We start from the raw sequence: 19,755 nt of genomic DNA, 5'->3' as shown, positions 1-19,755 counted from the left end.
ATGATAGAAACAAAATTCTTATAAAATAATAAATAATTTATAAATATTGTTACAAAATATTATTACTCTAACTACTGTGCAGGAGTGCTGATGTTATTGTTTGGTCCTTCCATAAAAAGAGCAGTGGTGTAAGGAAGTAGTCTAGGAACCATCTGTTAATAGCAGTTGTGTGTTCAGAGCTCCCACTGGAGGAAATGGAATTGATTGGGTTAGCACAGTAAGAATTCAGGTATGGATTTGGGAAACAAGTTACATTTAAAAGGGCAAACTGAAGGGATGAAAGGGGGCTTTTGGCTTTTGTAGTAGGTACTTAGATTCTTTTCATGGTCACCAAGAAAAACAAAACAAACAAACAAAAAACTTAACCCTTTTCTCCTTTATTTTTTTTCACAAGGAGACAGCTAAAAAGCAAGCACTTATCCTTTTAGGTTTCCTATCTTTCAAATTCCCAGAGTCTCTGAAAACAAAAATAACTTAGAATATCAAAGAAATATTTTAACTGCCTAGTGATAACAGCAACTGTACATTGGCTTGAGCTGTCTGACCTTTTAACGGGACATATTCTAAGCAGAAAAGTTCATATAAGTGTTCTTTCTATGAAGTGTTACTGGTATAAATTGGTCATAGGAACCTTAATCTCAAATTTCCTGATTTTTATAAGATTACAGCCATTAATTATAGGTATACCAGGAGTATTTTTTTTCTATAATTTACCTTCTTTAAGGAAAGTCTCTTGAGTAGAAAACTAGGCTCTGTGATCTAAAACTGGAGGATGATATAAGGGTAAAACAAACCAAGACTGATGAGTTGGTTTATTGACCATAGGAACCATCATTTTTTGACTTTGAAGGGTTTGAAGCAGTTATCCATCTGTAGTCATTCAGGACTGGACCCAGTATTGACCCTTGGGGTACTCCATGTTGAAACCTGGGGTACCCTTTAGCCTGCAGCCTTGAAATGCCTGTTTTTAGTGTGGAGAGAATTGTTCTTGTCTAACACAGAAGATCGTTCAGCTGCAGGTAATTCATATTTAATTATTGAACTCTTTACCTAATTCACTGTTTGGAGCAATATTTTTATACCTTATCAATAATTTTTTTTTTTCTGTAATTTTCTGGGTCTGGAAACTGCATGAGTAAGTTGGTAATTTCAATTAGCTTTCTGGTGATATCTTTAAAAAATAATAAAATACCAGAATAAACAAAAGACTTTTTTTTCTTTTTTTTTTTCTTTTTTTTTTTCTTCTCAATTTCTGTTGAATAGATGCCATAGAAAAGGGGCACATGTACTGCCTCAAGTTCTTCTTGAGATATGTACACCATATGCAGTGCATATGTAGTCAGGAAGCTCTTCAGGCAGTTAAAAGCATATCAGAGAAGTGCTCTCATGTCTTTGGCAACAATCTTGGTATTGATGGATTCTGATCAAGCAATGTGGAGTCAATTATCTCCTGGTGTGTACTTTGCATTCCTGTGCTGAACTACTTTCTCAGCTCATCTATTGGATTGATGCTGTACTCCACACACGTTGAATACCATGCAGAGAAGTACTCAGTATATTAGGACTAATTGTTTCTTCACATTGCAAGTATATATAATTTTATCTAGGCACCCTATTCAGCAAGGTATTTAAGTACATTGCCTAGCAGAACTTCTCAGATGCTTGATGCTAGTTATGTGCTGAATCAGCACGTCAGTCTTTAGTTAATGTCAAGTATGGTCTATGAAGGTGTAAAATATTTTAAATCATGTTGTATTGGAAATGACTGATGATATTATAGCCAGTTCTAGATTAGCAGTCTAATGCTGTCTATTCCATGTAGACTAATCTATTCTTATTGCTATCCTGAACCACAACATAAACTGCCTAGTGACACTTTTTCTAACAAGCCTATACCTGTATAGGTACAGGTACTATAATCAGAGATTCCTCCTTTTTAGTATAAGTCATATCTGGTGCATGGAAACCATTTTTTTTCTGGAGATTTGAAAACAAAATACAAAAAGTGACTTGAAAACCATACAAAAGTGACTTTCAGGGTAGTCAGGCACTGGCATAGGTTGCCCAGAGAAGCTGTGGATAACACCATCCCTGGAGGTGTTCAAGGCCAGGCTGGATGGGGCTTTGGGCAACCTGGTCTGCTGGGAGGTGTCCCTGCCCATGGCAGGGGGTTGGAACTGGGTGATCTTTAAGATCCCTTCCAACCCAAACCATTCTGTGATTCTATGAACTTGGTTTAAATGAACCCCTTAAAACGAGTGCTTTGCATTGTAATGATGGAGCCAGCAATACTTTTAATAATAAGCCCTCACACAGCTAGCCTTTTGAATCTGAGGGATTTTCTAATGCAAACCATAATATAAAATTCATTAGGTACCAGTAGCCTGGGCTCTGCATCTGCCTGAGCCAATGAATTAATTTACATTTCTGATAATATTCATAAAATGTTGTCTTATGATAATCCTATATTATAATGGCTTTTGTATCACAAACCTGAAGTATTTAAAGCATACAAATGGGTATGAATTAACACATTCTAGTATAAAAAAATTAAGGTGCCCAGAAGAAGTTCTGAATCCTTGAGTGATGTATGCTAAACATGTTTACAAAAATGGAAATGGGTACACATGTGCCTGTATATCTATCTGTCTTTCTAGTTAAGCAGATAGCAAAATTTTTGGGGAGTCCTTTATAGTGCTGGCTGGAGGCGTTTATGTGTCTGTGTGTTCATCTATGCAGATATGTGTGGCTCTCAGGCATCATGAAGAAATAGCTACAGAATGGGTGCAGCCACTGTTCTCTGTATTTGTAATTGCCTAGGAAAAATTGTGTAGGAAGCTTTAGTTTCACACTGACAGGTTTATAGTAATCTATTGCTATCGCATGCAGTGCATAAAGGCAAGAAAAATAAAGTAATTATGACTCCTGTTCACCCAATTTAGCTGTCAAAATGCATCTGTGAGTTAGATTAAAGGAAGAGGACTTTCAATAAAACAACAATAAAATGCTAATTATACTAAAAGGCAGGCTATAAATTTCACCTGTTCTGTGGACAAATAAGATTAATTAAAGTGATGAATTTTAAGGCATTGGTCTGGAGCCTCAGGATAACGGGGTGAATACTACAAGATTTTCTCTGTAACTTTCAGTAATTCATTTTAAGTGTTTTTATATCAAAAGTCTGTGCTGTGACTAGAAAGTCAAAATCAGCCTGAACATGAATGGAGAAATGCTACAGACTGTTTTTTTCCTCAGACCGGAACTCTCCCTGATTAGCTTTCCAAGTCTGATTCAAAATTGCTCTGGGACTGAGCCAAAAATCAGGATTTCCATTTGTTGGAAGAGAAAGTACAAGCAGGGAGAAAAATGATGTTGCTCGCTTGTGTGCCTGTTCAATGCAGTTGGAGCTGTCATATTGCAACCTTACTTCTCTTTGGTTTACCCAGTTGGCTCGTAGCACAAGTAACGTGAATCCTTACTTATGTGCTGTGCTGCTTTGTGGGCCCTAGCAGAAACCTGCTCAGAATGAATTTTCATTGCTAAGGTGTACCTTTTAACTAAACCGCTTCTTGGGAAATGGGATGAGCAGGTTTTAATTCTCTCTCTTCCATATTTACTGCCATTATCAATGGTGTGCTGTGAATGCCTATGAGGAGCCTGAGCTTCTCCTTACAGAAGTTTGTGAGTACTTGTGTATATACTTGTGTATATGCCACAGATACAGACCAGGGAGCCACAAATTTGTCCTCCCTCACCTTTTAACTTCAAAGTCTGCTTGCACTGGAACTACCTAAAATCCCATTGTAGTGCAGCTTGACAGAGCCTCTTCAATAGCTCACACAATGTGCCAGAGGAGCAGGGAAGACAAGTGATGCTCAGCATCTGGCAACAGTGAAAAATGGGAGGCCTCTCACTGGCTAGCACACTGTGTTGCAGTGCTGTCTTTCCATTTTTCAGTGTTATATTTACCAGCAAAAATCAGTTTGAACCAGTTTGAATATTTTTTTTATTTTTCCACCTGTTTTACCAAACCATTATTGGTGTTGTGAATCACATCTGTTTCAGTCGCATCAGTACTTACACTAGATGTGTAATGATTTGACTTTTTCTGTGATCATGGCTATATGTGTGCAATATGAAGGATTTAACTATCTGTGGTAGAACCCTGGCCCAACCAAGGTACAAGAAGCTAACACATTCTTACATGGAAGACAAGTCATTCACAATGATCCTGTTAAAAGATGTCAAAGCTAGCTCAGCTAGTGTCTGTGGAACTCAAAATCACATTTTTCCCTAGATTTGAACACATTCTCAGGATTTCCAAAGGTGTCTGAAGCAGTTAAGTGTCCAAATTACATGAAAACACAGTTGGAACAGCTCTTATGTTAACTTTTGTATGTCTTGAAGACTCTCCATTTTTGTTGAGGTCTCTAAGTATTAGTATGAAACTTCTGTTTATATTTGTACTGTCATTTTATAGGTCTGAAGTCACTTTAGCCCTCTTGCTTTCAAGCATTTAGTATTGCTCTGAGCTGAATTTATGTAACACCGTAATTTTGTATTTTTCACAGAAATGTAACCTGGAATAATTTAGCTATCCCCGACACCCACTGTTCCAGAGAGCTAGAAGAAGGTTACCAGTGCCCACCTGGATTTAAATGCATGGACCTTGAAGATCTGGGACTAAGCAGGCAAGAGCTGGGCTACAGTGGCTTTAATGAGATAGGTCTGTCCTACTGGTAAAATCCATTTCAGTATCCATTTAAAAATGTTTATGAAATGAGTAGAACAGATAGCTCATGTCTGTGCTGAAAAGATATCAAATGCAATCAGTATTCTGCTCAAGTAGAGCACATGCCAGAAAGAGAAGCTGTGCTATTTGATTTGGAATGATGAAGTTATCTATTTTTACATTGCTTGGGTTCCCAGGATTTAAATAACTTTAAAACAATGTCTTTATTTAAAAAGAGTCAGCTGTTGATTATCACCAATATGCAAATGCGATGACTAATTACTGTGATTTATTTATGATCCATTTTAGAGTATATATTTCACCTTATTTGTCTAATTTTAGTAGTAATTCCTATGCAAAAAAAAGACGAAAAGAAGGAAAAAAAAAAAGGAAAAAGGAAAAACACACAGAATTACTTGGTACTAAAGTTATCCTCTCAGTCCTAAGGAGGAGGGGGAGAAAGTGAGATCATATTTGTCTGTGACAACCTGGATCCAAACTGCATTAAGTCAGAATAGCATTCAGTAAAATGACTGAGAGTCAGACAGATAGATATTGTACTACCAGTGCAATTTTTCTCCTGTGAGAAATACCTCAGAATGACCAGCACAATGCACTCTGCTAGTTGGCACGCGTCGTGCCATCCCCACAGGGAACACAGAGCAGTAATTCAAGAAAGGTGGCAACAGTACAGGCATCTGTGGCAGGATTCATATCCGAATGGAAAATGTGCAGGTTACCCTATCAGAAAATTGTGGTTATCTCACATTTATTTAACAGACAAAGGTCCAACAGGAGCCTGCAGCTGAACATTTTCATGAGTACAGGTAGGGAGTTCCTTTCAAATGAAAAAGCGTGCCTACAGGCCATATTCTTTCTGATGCCTCTCTCTTACTGATAAGCTTATACTTCATTTTTCCTGGCTTGAGCTCTAGACAGTAGACTGTTATCGTGGCCTCAGATGAACTTGAAGGTAATGAAAAGGTTTACTGATGGAATGACTACAATCCAAAAGGATTTTTTTGAGAACTGAAAGCCCTTGCAGCTGAAATTACTTCAGTTGTTTCCCAGGCCACTTAATGTACACAATGAGCCAGAGACTTAAAAGAAGTAGTCTCCTATTATGACAGGTACTCTGTGATACCAAAGAATTTCTGAAGAGAAACTGCCATTTCTGTCCTCTTTTTTTTTTTTATCCCTTTCTGAGGAGAAAAAAAAAAAAAAAATGATTTCAACAAAGTTGTATTTTGTTTCTTCCAGAAGCCATAAGTGTAACAGTTGTACCAGTACTGCTAGCTGTATAGCAGTACCTGTAGTACCTACCTTTTGTATGAAATTTTTCTTCAGTGGATCGCAAAGGACAACCTTGTCTGATCTGTCAGTCAACCATCAGATTCTTAAGTCATAGTGCCATGCCTGGGTAAATATGAGCTGAGTTTACACTAGAAGCTAAAAACATCCATGTGCAAGTTCTCTAGTTCTAGTATATCACCAGAAGAATTATGCCTTAGATAGATTGAAATCACCCTTCTTATCTTGATGTACAAAATCAGTTGTGGCATTGAAGGCTGTTATTCTAGCTGCCTACCTGGTCACTAGGGAAAATAGTTGCAACACCTTAGATAAGCTTAGTTATATGGATGATTTGAACAAGGCTGAGTGCTTAATAAACATTTTTTAATGATGGCAAGGCATCCAAAGGAAACCAAAGGTTGGCAAAGACAGGTGAAATAATTTGTCCAACAGTGCCTTGATTGATAAAACAGGTTTAAAAAGTGGCTGAAACTCCATTCTCCTGAGGCATAGTCCTGTGCTTTATTGATAGTCATTCTGACTGCTGTGTTTGAAAGCCCAAAGGTTGCTAATAGATGTAGGAAAATTGTCATTAATACACTGTTTTTGTCTAGATGTTGCTAATCAGGAGATAAACGCCTCTCAGTACAGTAGTCAGAAATTGACAATTGAAAGCTGATTGCTAAACTTTAAAATACTGGGTAATTTACAGCAGCTTTGCCACAAAAATAAGCCTCCTTAAATTAGGAATGTTAAAAACATGTTAATAACCAGCAAGTTTATCAATATTTTATAAATCTCCATTTTGTGATGTACCTTTATATGTAGTTAACAGGTAAGTAATGAAGTAGATCTTTCCTGTGTAATTACAGTATTTTATTGTGTACATTCATTGATGTTTTATTTCTGCATATTATTATATGCAGCCTGTCCTGTTGGTTCCTGAAATATATCATTACAAAAATCACAAGAGCATAGCAGTTTGGCAGCTACTGTATAATTAGTGCCACTTAATTTGCAGTATATAAGTACAAGTTATGAATATTTGAAAATTTCTCTTCTTTAAACAGAAAGGGAAAGCTTTTTTACAATTTTATTATGGGGTGAAAACCACACTGTCCTTATTAGATATAAGTTAATTTAAGAGTTTTTTATACTGTAAGGATATGCCAAGTAAGTAATATATTTGGAAAATCCCTGAATTTTCGCCATACTCTGTTCCCACTTTTACAAATACCTCGGCTTTAAAGAGATGAAAGTTGGAAAGATAGCATAAGTTTTGGTACTTCAGAGTTTCCAGGTTTTCTATATTTGATTTTGACATGTTATATTTATCTGTTTTATGTATACTTGTTTGCATACATGTATTTTTTAAGGAAGAACATAGTTATAGATTATTAATAAATAGTACTTGAAGTCATCTTGTCAAGATAATCTAGTCTATCTGCTTTCTTTCTGAAGCAGACAATCTTTCCAGGCAATCTATTGCACTGTTTCATTGTCTATACTCATAGGAAGAGTTTCCTAAAGTCTAACCTGAATCTTTCTTTCTGTGCCTTAAGATTGTAATTTTTCATTTTATTCAGTATGGACATAGATAAAACGTCAAAAAATATTTTCTGCATGTCTGAAGACTATCATTATGCCTCTTCTACCCTCTACGGAAACATAGGCAATGTAGTTTTACATGTTTTGGACTTTTGCTATATGACTTAAATATTATGCATTAAATTATTCTTGTTGGCCTTCTACAAGACTTTCTCCAGCTGATTCACCTCTTTGCTGAAGTGCAGTACTGGCAGAATATTCCAGTAAAGCCTTTACTTCATGTATTTTTAAGCTTTATTACAGATTCTACATCCCAGTGAGATGTTTTCCATGTTCACAACAGCATGATGTGGGTGATTCATGTGTTTTTCTGGTTTGTTACAGCCCTTGTGTCCTTTCGTAAAAGCTGCCATCACTGTTTCCCATCCTGTATATTTACTTTTTTTTTTTTTTTTTAATGTAGAACCTTGCACTTGTACTCTGTTGAATACTTTCTTTTTTCATACTATTTCTTCAGTTTGCTAAGATCTTTTTGAGTTTTAACTCTTTCCTCCTGAATACTTTCTGTACCTCTTAAGTCTATTTTTATCTGAACACTGATGCTTATAATTTATTTATTTTTCTATAATTTATCAACTTGATCAAAAGTAAAAAAAGTAAATAACCCAGATCAAGAACAGACTGATGGAACCTCATTTGATAGTCTTCCATTCTGACAATGTGTCATTAGTAGCTGCTTATAAGGTTGCTTAGCAAAGGGTTTTGCACCCATCACAGAACAGTTAGTTTCACCTAGCCATGTTTCTGTATGTTGTCATAGTGAGACAATCATAGAATCATGGAATGGCCCGGTTTGGAAGGGACCTCAAAGATCACCCAGTTCCAACCCCCCTGTCATAGTCAGGGATGGCACCCACTAGATCAGGTTGCCCAGGGCCCCATCTAACATGGTCTTGAACACCTCCAGGGATGGGGCATCCACGGCTTCTCTGGGCAACCTGTTCCAGTGCCTCACCACCCTCTGCAGAATTTCCTCCTAACATCTAATCTAAATCTCCCCTCTTCTAGTTTAAAACCATTCCCCTTGTCCAGTCATTATCTGATTGAGCGAAGAGTTGCTCTCCTTTTTTTTTTTTTGTAAGTTCCCTTTAAGTATGGAAAAGCCACAATGAGGTCACCCCAGAGCCTTCTCTTCTTTAAGAGGTGTTTTAAAAAACCTTTTAAAATGAAGATGCAGAGGACTGAATGCTTCTCCTCTGTTTATAAAAACTGCTTCCGTTTTGTGTTTGTATAGCAGTAATACAGTAAGATTTGTGCCATAAGTTCTCCAGTGCCTACAAAACGTCAACGTGTATTAATATTATAATGCTTAGGCCTGATGTTTGTGATAATTTTTCAAACATGGGCCACATCAGCATGTATCTACAGCTAATGCCTCTGTTTTTCTTCAAAATACGTATTTCTAGTTAGGATGTAGAAGGAAATTAAAAGCACTGATCGGTTTTGATGAATTTACAAGTGTAACCTCTAATGAGAGTGAAGTTATTAAAAATCGGGGCAGTTCTGTTTGGCTACACCTCTAGAAAAGTTACAGGCAACAGTCATGGAGGTATGTTTTAGACCTGTTTATGAAACCAGCAATGAATGAAACATGGAGCAGAAAATCGATTAGTTAAGGCCTCAGTACCCAAAGTCCCTTACTCTGAAGTTCTGAGACAGGAGGAAGTAACAGCAGAGAAAGAGTAATCTGCCCCCTAGGTAAGATGGTTTGAGATACATAAGGTTCCAGCTGATGGGAGGCTACAAGGAGTTACTGCTTTCTTATAGGAAGTTGCTCAGGAACTCAGTAGAAAACCGAATACTCTTTCCAACAATTTGACACACAACTTGACTTTTTAAGTAGGTGTTGCTCCTATGCAATGGGAACCTTCATGTTAAATTAAGTCTTTTATCCGTCAGGATGCCTGAAATGTTTTTTGAATACTACCTGTGGGGCTGAGTGGGAGTAAAAGAAAGGGTATGAATGAAAGGCTTGGCTGACTGTGTGGATGTGGGAGGCAAAACTCCTTACTACTGACTATACCTGTATAGTACTGTCAAGCTCTTCTCTTTCTCAGACTTATTAGCTGCTTTTGATTCAGGCTGCTATAAAAAGGTTGACGTTTGCTTCACATTAGTGCAGCATTCAGCCTTGACTCCCACTGAGAGCATCAGGTGCATTCACAGTTGGCCTGTTTCTTCTTTCTGATTTTACTCTCTTCTTGTCTGTGTTTTTCTTAGCAATGTTTAATCCCATAGGGTGTAGCTGACAGCATGACAGTACCATGAAGTGTTCAAAAATCTTGGGGTAAATATTCAGAAAAATGACCATACCATGACAGTACCATGAAGTGTTCAAAAGTCTTGGGGTAAATATTCAGAAAAATGACCTTTGTTCTATGAATAAATCCCAGTTACTGTACAATTCATTGGGCACGTGATCGTATTTGTGCAAGTATTTTCACCTGATATATCTCAAAAGCATAAATATAATTGTTGAGTTAGATAAGAGCATGGAAGACTTGGCAGTTGGGGAACTATGACAAGTAATTCTGCCTTCCATGTCACTGTCTGAGTGTGTGTCTACATTCAGTCAATTACAGCAGGAATTGCTGTCAGGGCCATGCTAAGAAAATTGGTATGGTTGTCTGCTTGGATGCTGCTGGAAAAGGTGCTGTATAAGCAGAAAAGTACCAGGCCCTACCCTGTTGCTGGATCTTGGGCAGTTTTTATCCTTAGCTATGCTTTCCATACAATGCAGATCCTTTTGCATTCAGATTTTTGTAAAATCTGGCTAGTGATCATTTCACATGTCTCATGGGTGCAATCATCTGTAATCATCTACAGATGTACACTTGCAGCTACATTACCAATTTTACTCTTCACATAATCCTAGGGACTTACTTTCTCATGATTTACAGTGCTTAACATATTCTCAAAAGGAAAAGAAATTTCAGAGATGCCTAGAAGTTAAAAAATACTCTGCGAAGGAAGGGAAAGAAGTTTTATGCTATGAAAGATCATTCTGAGGAGAGAATCAGATCTTATTCTATACTCTAGCACCAACAGCCTATTTGTTATTTGCTAGGGCCAATACCCTACCAAATGATAATAATTACCTCCATTACCTGTGGAGAGTGTTTGCCAAGACTACCATATTAATGTCCATTTTACGGATAGGAGATAAACACATACATGTTGCATCTCGGAGACAAATAATAAAATTTCAATGGTAAGGAGTGCTTCAAAGCACACATAAGAAAGTTAAACCTGAATTAAACATTACTCACAGTAACAATGAACACTGTTTGATGGTACAATGAGCCAGCAAAATCGTCTCATTTCATGGGCTATAAAACAGCAACAGAGCTTTAGGTCTCAGATATTTCACATTCGTATTATAAGGACTTTTCCCTTATAATATGTGACCCAGAATTTACATATTCTTGTCTTGCCAACAGTAGTCTTTTTTTTAAATTGGTAATTAGGAGAAATATATGTCATTGTGAAAAATGTCTGCCATGAATAGCTTAAAAGTGAACCTAATTTAATATTTGTTAATGGAAATATCATTGTGGGGCTGAAATCAACTTCCTCCATTCACTTACAGCTATAGTTTTAATAAAAGACTTGTAAAAGGATCAAAATAGCTTTCTGTTTAGCCATTAATTGGAATTTTATTCACCAAATGATGGAGTTACACTAGTTTGAGGTGTGACCAGCAGGTCGAGGGAGGTGATTGTCCCCCTCTGCTCTGCCCTCATGAAGCCCAACCTGGAGTGCTGTGTCCAGGTCTGGGGCTCCCAGCACAAGAAAAATGTGGACCTCTTAGAGTGAGTTAGAGAGTGTGTAACAGGTTTAAATTAAAAAGGCACAGCACTTAAAATGGAAGAAGAGTAGGGTGCCATTAGTTCTACCATTCAGAAGGAAGGAATTAGGGTTAAGATAATATGCCATGAATCTGGCTTTTGCACCTCACTCTGCCACAATCAATTAAATATATTTTCCATGAGATATTTCATGTTTCTGAAAGGTTGTGTGTCTGTCTGTAGGGTTGGAATTCCTAGAGGCTGAGTTGTGTCTTGGGTGGTGAGGTGTGATGTTCACATGAAAGCCAAACTGGAAAGGGAGGAAAGGCTCAAACCAGCCTGGAAGAAAAGCTGAAGTCAGCCCAAATCTCCACTTAGGTACTCCTGGAAACAACAAACATTAAAAGCTACAAGTCCATTTGCTTGTGTGGACACCTATATCATAAATTTGGGTGCAGAAAACTGAGGAAAGTGAGGAACAAAGACACAGTGACTAGAGGGATTACTATAAAGACCTGCTTTTTGTCATTCTTTCCTGGAGTTACGTCCAGTTTTTCTCCACTGAAAGTGGTTTAAAAGCACCTTCAACATTTAGGAGGCTGAATGCTAACAAGATTCAGCAACATAAAAGAAAATATTGAAAAATCCAACTTGCTATTCCTGCTGACACTGGATGAGGAACAGAGCCTGTTACTGGTGACAGAGGCTGATGTTTTCTTTTCTCCATCACTCACCCACCTGACGAAGCCATCTTGTCTGTTGGGGGAGGTATTAGCAACTGCTTGGTCTTTCCTGACATAGATGAAGGAGTCAGCTGATTATGAGTGTAGTCTTGGGCCACTACTTATTTTGCCCACTTTGAGCTTTTCAGGTCTGTGAGGAATGGTTAACCTCAAGTTAATGAACAGAGTAAAAATATTTGTGGGTTATTTGTTCAAAGTAGGAAATTTCGATAGTCAAAAGGATTACAAGGGTGTTTTCAGCCGCCTAAGCCGCTTTCCTCCCACACTGTGCTTTCACACCAGCAACCCAGCTTGAATGAGAGCAGCATTGTTTTAGACAGGCATAGAGGGCCAGAAATGCAGAGCAGTATCACCACCGCAGCCTGAATCCCTTGGCTCTGAGTCTGTTGGTATCTGGGATAATAAAAAGCAATGAGTGGATGTAATTAAGTCAGAGTCTCCACTTAATTGTACCAGTCAAAGGCAGAGCTTTTAGGAAAACCACTGGCTCAGTAATGATTTCATCAAAACCTGGGGTCAGACTTTTATTCTATAGATAATGTGTACATTTGATAGTATGTATTGATTCTTAGTGCTCCATTTTATCCAAGCAAGTGCATCACACTATTAAATACTTTGATAAACAAGTCTAATGCCATTCCATTTATATGGCTCTTTGATTCAAGTGCTTGCATGTGAAGAGCCTAATAATGAGGCCTTCATCCATGACTGTGACCTGTGTGATTATTGTGTGGTAACATGACAAGTGGTAACGATGCTAATGTATAAAGGTGCCAGAATGTAGTTAGGGAAGCTATAGAGGGCTTAGAGATAAAAGTCGTATTTTCTAAAGGTGAACCCAAATGACTTAAAGCATGCCCCAATAGTCCACTGACTGAGAAACCTGTGAAAACCATTATTTTAAATATGGTGGTAGGTTTTTGTTTTTCTTACTGGATTTCCTACCTAGACCTACCTTGCAGAGAGCAATAGGGCCCTGATCCCAGGTGAGGCACTGTTGTGCACAAAACAGCCTTTGCTCAAGGAATTTCATTTAATTTCTTATTCCCATTTCATTGCCGTAAATTTCTTATCACTGATTTAGGTATTGAGAAGCGAAAAAGACACTTAGAGAAGGGAAAATACCTTCCCTCCTTCTCCTGTCTCAGCTTCAGTCAGCACACCTCTCGGGCCAACATCCTTGTCCCCAGCCCCTGCTTTCACCGCATGTGAGGTGAGGGGGGGCACTGATTCAGATTATGGATTCAGAGTAGCTTCTTTCTTGCCTCTCTTTGTTTTGTACTGTTCTTCTGTTGTTCCTTCTTTATGCATGTCCTCTGCTTCAGAATGAGCTTTCAGGGGTGGCCATGCTCTTGCGTGCCGCCTGCTGCCACAAGCCCTGCAGACACTGCTACCTAGCTAAACCCTGGCATGTAAATAAACCTATTTTAGACTTAGACTGCCTTTGAATAGGCAGCTTTAGCAGATGATACATCTTTTTGGTGACCACGAAGGACTAAGGAAAGTGGTTTGATTGTCCTGTGTACACAAGATCAGAACAGTTTAGATTCCTTGTTGTACTTTTCCTCTTGGGAAATGATTTGAGTTACAAGGATGTGAGCACTGTGGGCAAGGAGCCATGGCTGTGTAAATGAGGTAAACAAGTTCAGGTTGTTCCTTAGGTAAAACAAACAAGGTGAAAGGGAGTAAACTAATAAATCCCTCTGTAGGCCTAAGGCACAACAGTGTTTTCACTGCATACAGCTTCTTAAGGACTTGCATACTAAGGCCATCTTTAGTTTCCCATCAGAAAGAGTTTAATGATAGAAGGCCTTAGGGGTTTCATTTTTGTTCTGGGGTTTCTTTTTATTTAGCAGGAAAAGTATTTATGCAATACAGTGACTGTAAGTTGAACATAAACAAATGTAATTTAAGAAAACGAAGTTTTTTTTATCACTAATTTTCACTACCTATAGAAATGACCACCAGGAAGTCCTGAAGTGAAAACACTTGGTATCTTTCCTAAACCCATGCCAAAGCCCAAGCAGAATGTACTTGTTTTGGCACAGGAATTACTTGATGAAAATCTCAGCCTTTTTTTTTTTTTTTCTTTCTATGCAAATTAATATTAAATTCTTCTAGTTTAGTTCTGAATTAAATCATCTCAGAAGTATCTTTGGGTCTATATATTATTTAGCTGGACAGTTTTGTCTAAGTCCTGTGTGTTGCTAAGAAATTAATAACCTCCAGTCATAGTATAGGAGGAACGGTCATTGTCCTTTGCTTTATTTTCCCCTAGTTATTCTGACACTTTTATTCTCTAAACAAAAGATAACAGAAGATAAATAATACCAAGCAACCATGGTCATCGGTAGCGTTTTATTTCATTATAAATATCTGTGCTGTATTTTAGCACTTATATTCGTGAGTGCTGTTTGACTTTACTCTTAAGTATACATTTTTTTCTGTTCTCCAAATATTTCTTAATGATTCTAAGCCTGTTCTTCCTTCCTGCATTTTAAAGAAAATGTATATGTACATTATATTCAGTTTTTACAAAATATGAAATAACACTTTTTGACACAACACTCCTCTCTCTTCATGATCACCTTTAATGCCATTCACTGTTTAGCCACTCTTCCCCTTACTGAGGGTCCAAACTGAGTTTCCATAGAGTCTTGGCTTCAGAAAGTGCAATAATGACCTTCTTTCTACAAGGATTTTGCCCACTAACATGCTATTGCATTATGCTCTTCAGCAGAATGTGTAATTCTAGCCATCATATGAGTGAGATTCTGAAAGTGTCAGAATCTCCGTTAATCTTATTTTATGCTGTTTTGTGTTCTTTGTTAATATTATATCTTTATACAGACTACAGGATACATAGTATCTTCTAGATCAAGTTTTCCTCTCCCAGAAATCTTGCTATGTCACGTCCAGATAGCATTTTAGGGAATCTTGTCATGATCCAAAGTTATTGAGGTATATTTTCCTTGATGTTTTTTCTCAGAACTTCAGATTTTTTTATTCTGTTTGCCAAGTCGTGACAGTTTTGATGCCTTGTTCATGTACTGCTTCTCATACTTTTATGTCACATTGCACAGTAAAGCACAGTGTAACAAACAGCACCCTGCAGATGACAGCAATAAGCTTTTTCCCTCCACCCATCTCCACATTCTGCAAAGTGAACGTTATATATTAATCCCATTTCTTCCCATTTTGAATGAGAAATATTAGCAAGAATATTAAAATTAGCCACAAAAATCTCCAAGCAGGTCACCAATCCTATACTTCTCATGGCTGTGTTGTTGAGTAGTGCTGTGGTGGTCTTCCAGTGGAAGGATATCCTTATACTAGTCACTTGTCCCCCTTAAATGAATGGTTATGGTTTATTGCTACCTGTATTTTAGCCCAGCTCTGAAAGGAGGTCTCTGTTTTGTTCAGATATTATGTTTGTAGCCCTTATAATCAAAATACCAAATTTTAAGTCATTTCTCAGTTTCAAGATGACTGGCTAGAAGCAGACTAGTTTTAGAAATACAGATAGCGTCTATATGGAGCTTTCTCCTGAGCAGACACAGAGTGATTGGCCCATACTGGTTGACTTCCTTTGGTCATAATTGGGTTGGTTGTCCTTTGAAAATGACTTGCTCCTGCAGTCTGACAGGACAGGGTTAAATACCTTCTGTAAGCTATCTACATAAATGAATATCTCTGGACATTATGCTTTGAAAATATATGTACTGAGGCTTATGAAAAGTAGACAAGTACATGTAATTCACTATTTCTTCTTGACAGAGATGAGATATATCAGTTACAAAGTATATGGGGGCTAATAGTGGGTCTAAGGTGAGGGATCATTAGCTGTGTTTAGCAAAAATTCTGAGACACATAGCAAAATTGTTATTGCTATAGAAGGACTGAAAATGCCTTTCAAACCCGAGGGCTTGATGAGCCTTCCACAGAAGAGGTATACTTTGCAACAAATCTTCAGTTTATTTCAATTTTGTTCTTTAGTATGACAATTCCACTTTAAACAGGCAGTGTCCTTTTAAAATAGAGGTTCTCTAATGTAGGTCAGTTAAATTGCATGGATTATAGATGCATGTGGAAAGGAGAAAGCCAGTCATTTTTCACTTGAAGGGAACACAATGCCAAAGATCAGACTCTTATCTGGGAGTGTGTTTCTTGAAAATTTTCAGTCTCTTCCAGGCTCTGAAATGTTTTGTGTGTGATGTAGATTAAGTTTTATCAAGGAATATGCTAGTAAAGAGCCTTTCATGAGGAAGTTTCAGCTGATTAGAAAGGACTGTATCTTAAATACCCTACAAGTAAATAAGTGGCCTGAATTTGGAGTAAAAAAAATATATAGTGGGATGCTCCAGCTAACTCTATTAGCCATTCAGTGTTTCTGTGTACTTGCCACTTTCCTCAGTGATGCCATTTTAGTTGTCTCATTAATTAAGACCTTTTCTACTTTTTTTTTTTTTTTTAATTAATGGCTCATAGACACACAACAAATAGCACAAATAATAGTTCTGTTACACTAACAAATGGTTTGTGGGAAGTCGTAAGAGTTTTGGGAACTTAAAAGTAATTTGATCAATCCTCCAGAATTTTAATTTATTGCTGTGTTAATCCCACAGTAATTGAGTCCTGCATTAAACCAGGCAGTCAGGTGAAACTAATGTGAATAGATTAGTACAGTTGTCTTGTACTGACAGTCGAAGAAAACTTTACTGCTGCTAAGAGAATTTGCTGGAACACACTTCCCCTGGCATTCCAGGGTATTAGGTGTTAGTTTCAACAGCCAAGTAGTTGGCTTTGTAAGGGGATAAAACAACTTTCCAGAAAGACTTTCCAGAAAAATGTACTTTTTTTTTTTTTATTATTCTGATCTCAATTTTGTTTGTAACCATGGATCTTTGCTGGTGTCCATCCTATTCTGCTATGTATAGTTTGATATATCACTCATGTCAATATAATAGTACCGTACATGGCACACCTGTGCTCTGTGCCTTGTTCTTTCTTTTATTCTCTTTTGTACCTGGGAAGGATGAGAGAATGGTTTGCACAGTGAACCAAAATGTTTTGGTTAGTTTTCATTTTGAAAGTAGTTGTTTTTAAGTTTTCTTTCTAATATGCCTTCTGATAAATATTTGTGTGACAGGGATGGTGGAGTTAAAAAAACATACTTGCTGATGTTAAGTTGAAGACCATAAACCGTCACTGGTCATAAGGTGAAGGGATGGAAGAGAGAAGTCTTATGAGAAGGTTTTAAGAAAATGAAAGTAACTCTTTCCACTGTAACTTATATCAATCACCTCTTATCAATCCCTTATTGACATGGAACTTCATGCACTGTTTCTTAATGTATCTCAAACAGTATAAGCTTAAATTCTGTGTAAGTAACTTTTTCCCTGTGATTACAAGGAGACCACAAGTAGAATCATAGAATCATAGAATATCTCAAGTTGGAAGGGACCCAAAAGGATCATGGAATCCAACTCCTGGGTCCACACAGGACCACACAAAAATCAGACCCTATGTCTGAGAGCACTGTCCAAATACTTCTTGAACTCCTGAAGCTCAGGGCTGTGACCACAGCCCTGGGGAGCCTATCGCAGTGCCTGAGCACCCTCTGGGTGCAGAACCTTTCCTTAACACCTAGCCTGACCCTCTCCTGATAGCTCCATTCCTTTCCCTCGGGTCCTATCTTAAATCTCTTAAGAAAGTTCATTGATGTTCTGCAGAATTTCACAGTTCATTCCTTCTCCAATAAGCATGTAAACTATGATGACATCCATCTCAGTCCACTTAGTGGAAGGAAATCTCTTCCTATCCAGCTTTATGACACTGAACTGCATTTCTTCATGCAACGTGGAGTATAATAATGAGAACACATACAATTCAGTAGAGATCACTTGTACCAGCAGTAGTGCTGGCTTCTTACTAAGCTAGCTATCCCTTCCCCTGCTGCCCTATGGCTTTGTGTCTCAAGAGGGCTTATTTGCTACAGCATATGGTTTTAAGGAGTCCTGGAATGGAGACTGCTGGGGAATGTGGTGCTGGTGACATTGTAACTGGCTGGACCCAGGCTCCCAAAGGGAGCCTCTAGGAAGCCTTCACATTGTGCTGCCTGAGAGTCTTCTGTGTGTTAGTACCCACTAGTGCCAGTTAGGAGTTAAATGTAGTGCAAATACTGTTTCCACAGATGCCCACCTCATGTTTACTTTCTGCTGCTCCTGCTCCAGCACAGCAAAGCCTCCCAGTGTGATTCTGAGATGATATGTACTCTGTGAAGGCAGAGGAGGATATTTGCTTTTGTACTGCTGCTATGGTTTACTTATAATTCCTATGGGAACCATAAGTTAAACACTCAAGTCTATTATCTACAGTGACATTTCTTGTTCCTGTAATGCAGAATGCTAACCAAAGGGTCAGGTAACTTTGAGAAGCTAAATAAAGCAATCTGGGAGCATGCATGATAGGCATGTTGTGGTCAAAGGGAAATAAATACACATCTTCTTAATGAGGATTTACTAAGAAAATTAATAGAAATAGCTTTTTCAAAGCAAAACAGACCTTCTGTCCCATCAGTGCATGAGTTCTCACTCATACACTATGCATGGGAATTTAAGAAAGACTTGTGTCAACCAGTAGCTGTTTGTGCATGGATAGCTGCTCAACAGCTCACAGTCTGGCAAGGAAAGAGAACAACAGGAGAAAATAAAGGAGTTACAGGTGTAACAGCAGTGTGCACTGCCCTGAAACCCAAGGCATGACTGATTTCAGCCGCAGTATGGAGCAGAAAACTCTTAGCCAATGGGCAAAGCGTGGAGTTAGGCAATTAGAAACCTGTCATTCCATACCAAGAAAATTAGATCCTATCAGTGTAATTATCAGTCCATGCCATTAAGACAATATAGCTCTGCATAATGAAAGCTGCAGTTACTGGGTAATAGAGGTAATTGTTTTCTCAGTGGAAGATTTTCACTTTCAGACAAGAGCTTCAGTATGTGACCACTTTACAAGCTTTGACCTTCAACACTTGCATAAAGCATGGGAAATGTTGTTTTACTTTGCCTTCTGAGATTTGATTATTTTATCCTAAACAGCATTTTTGTGAAGCTGATTGAAATAAGCAAAAACTCACTGTGAATACAATGTGATAGTCATGCAACATTCCCCTCTGCTATTGTAATTAGAGTGATTTACCAAATCATCTTTGATTTAAGATTTGATAACACAGGGCCAGATTGCACTTGGCTTTCTCACTTCTGCTAGGGAATAAGGGGGAATAATGCAATTCCAGAAAATCTGGATCACAGATGGTCACTCTAGAGGGGGTAGCACAGAGATAGCAGAAGTTTAGGTGTGAATCTTCAGCACATCTGTGATAACTGGCTTCACGTGCTGCCACTCTGTATTGCCCTGTGGCAAATGTGTCTATTTACTGAAAAATACCTTTTTTCAGTAAATAGTGCACAATCTCAATTTGTTACTCTGTAACTCAATATCTAAAGATCATATGTTTCTTTTCCTAAGTGTCTTTTCCCTACTGTTCTTGGTTACCTTCAGTAGCTCCTGTATCGTACTGTACAAACTGTCA

The 19,755-nt window shown here is 37.9% G+C and overlaps 1 protein-coding gene across 2 annotated transcripts in view; it reads left to right on the top strand.

The window, feature by feature from the left end:
• Positions 1-19,755, top strand: part of NALCN (sodium leak channel, non-selective) — a gene marked incomplete at both ends in the record, with an annotated part of 220,901 nt that overhangs the window by 36,958 nt on the left and 164,188 nt on the right. For both annotated transcript variants that reach the window (XM_082751957.1, XM_082751956.1), the window contains one exon: positions 4,572-4,726. In XM_082751957.1, the coding sequence (XP_082608083.1) occupies positions 4,572-4,726 (155 nt within the window). The remainder of the gene's footprint in view (positions 1-4,571; positions 4,727-19,755) is intronic.

The sequence above is a fragment of the Aythya marila genome, assembly GCF_965140915.1.
Source record: "Aythya marila genome assembly, chromosome: 1".
NCBI classification, from domain to species: domain Eukaryota; kingdom Metazoa; phylum Chordata; class Aves; order Anseriformes; family Anatidae; genus Aythya; species Aythya marila.
The sequence above is the reverse complement of the archived record's forward strand: the minus strand, read 5'-3'. Positions and strand labels throughout refer to the sequence as shown.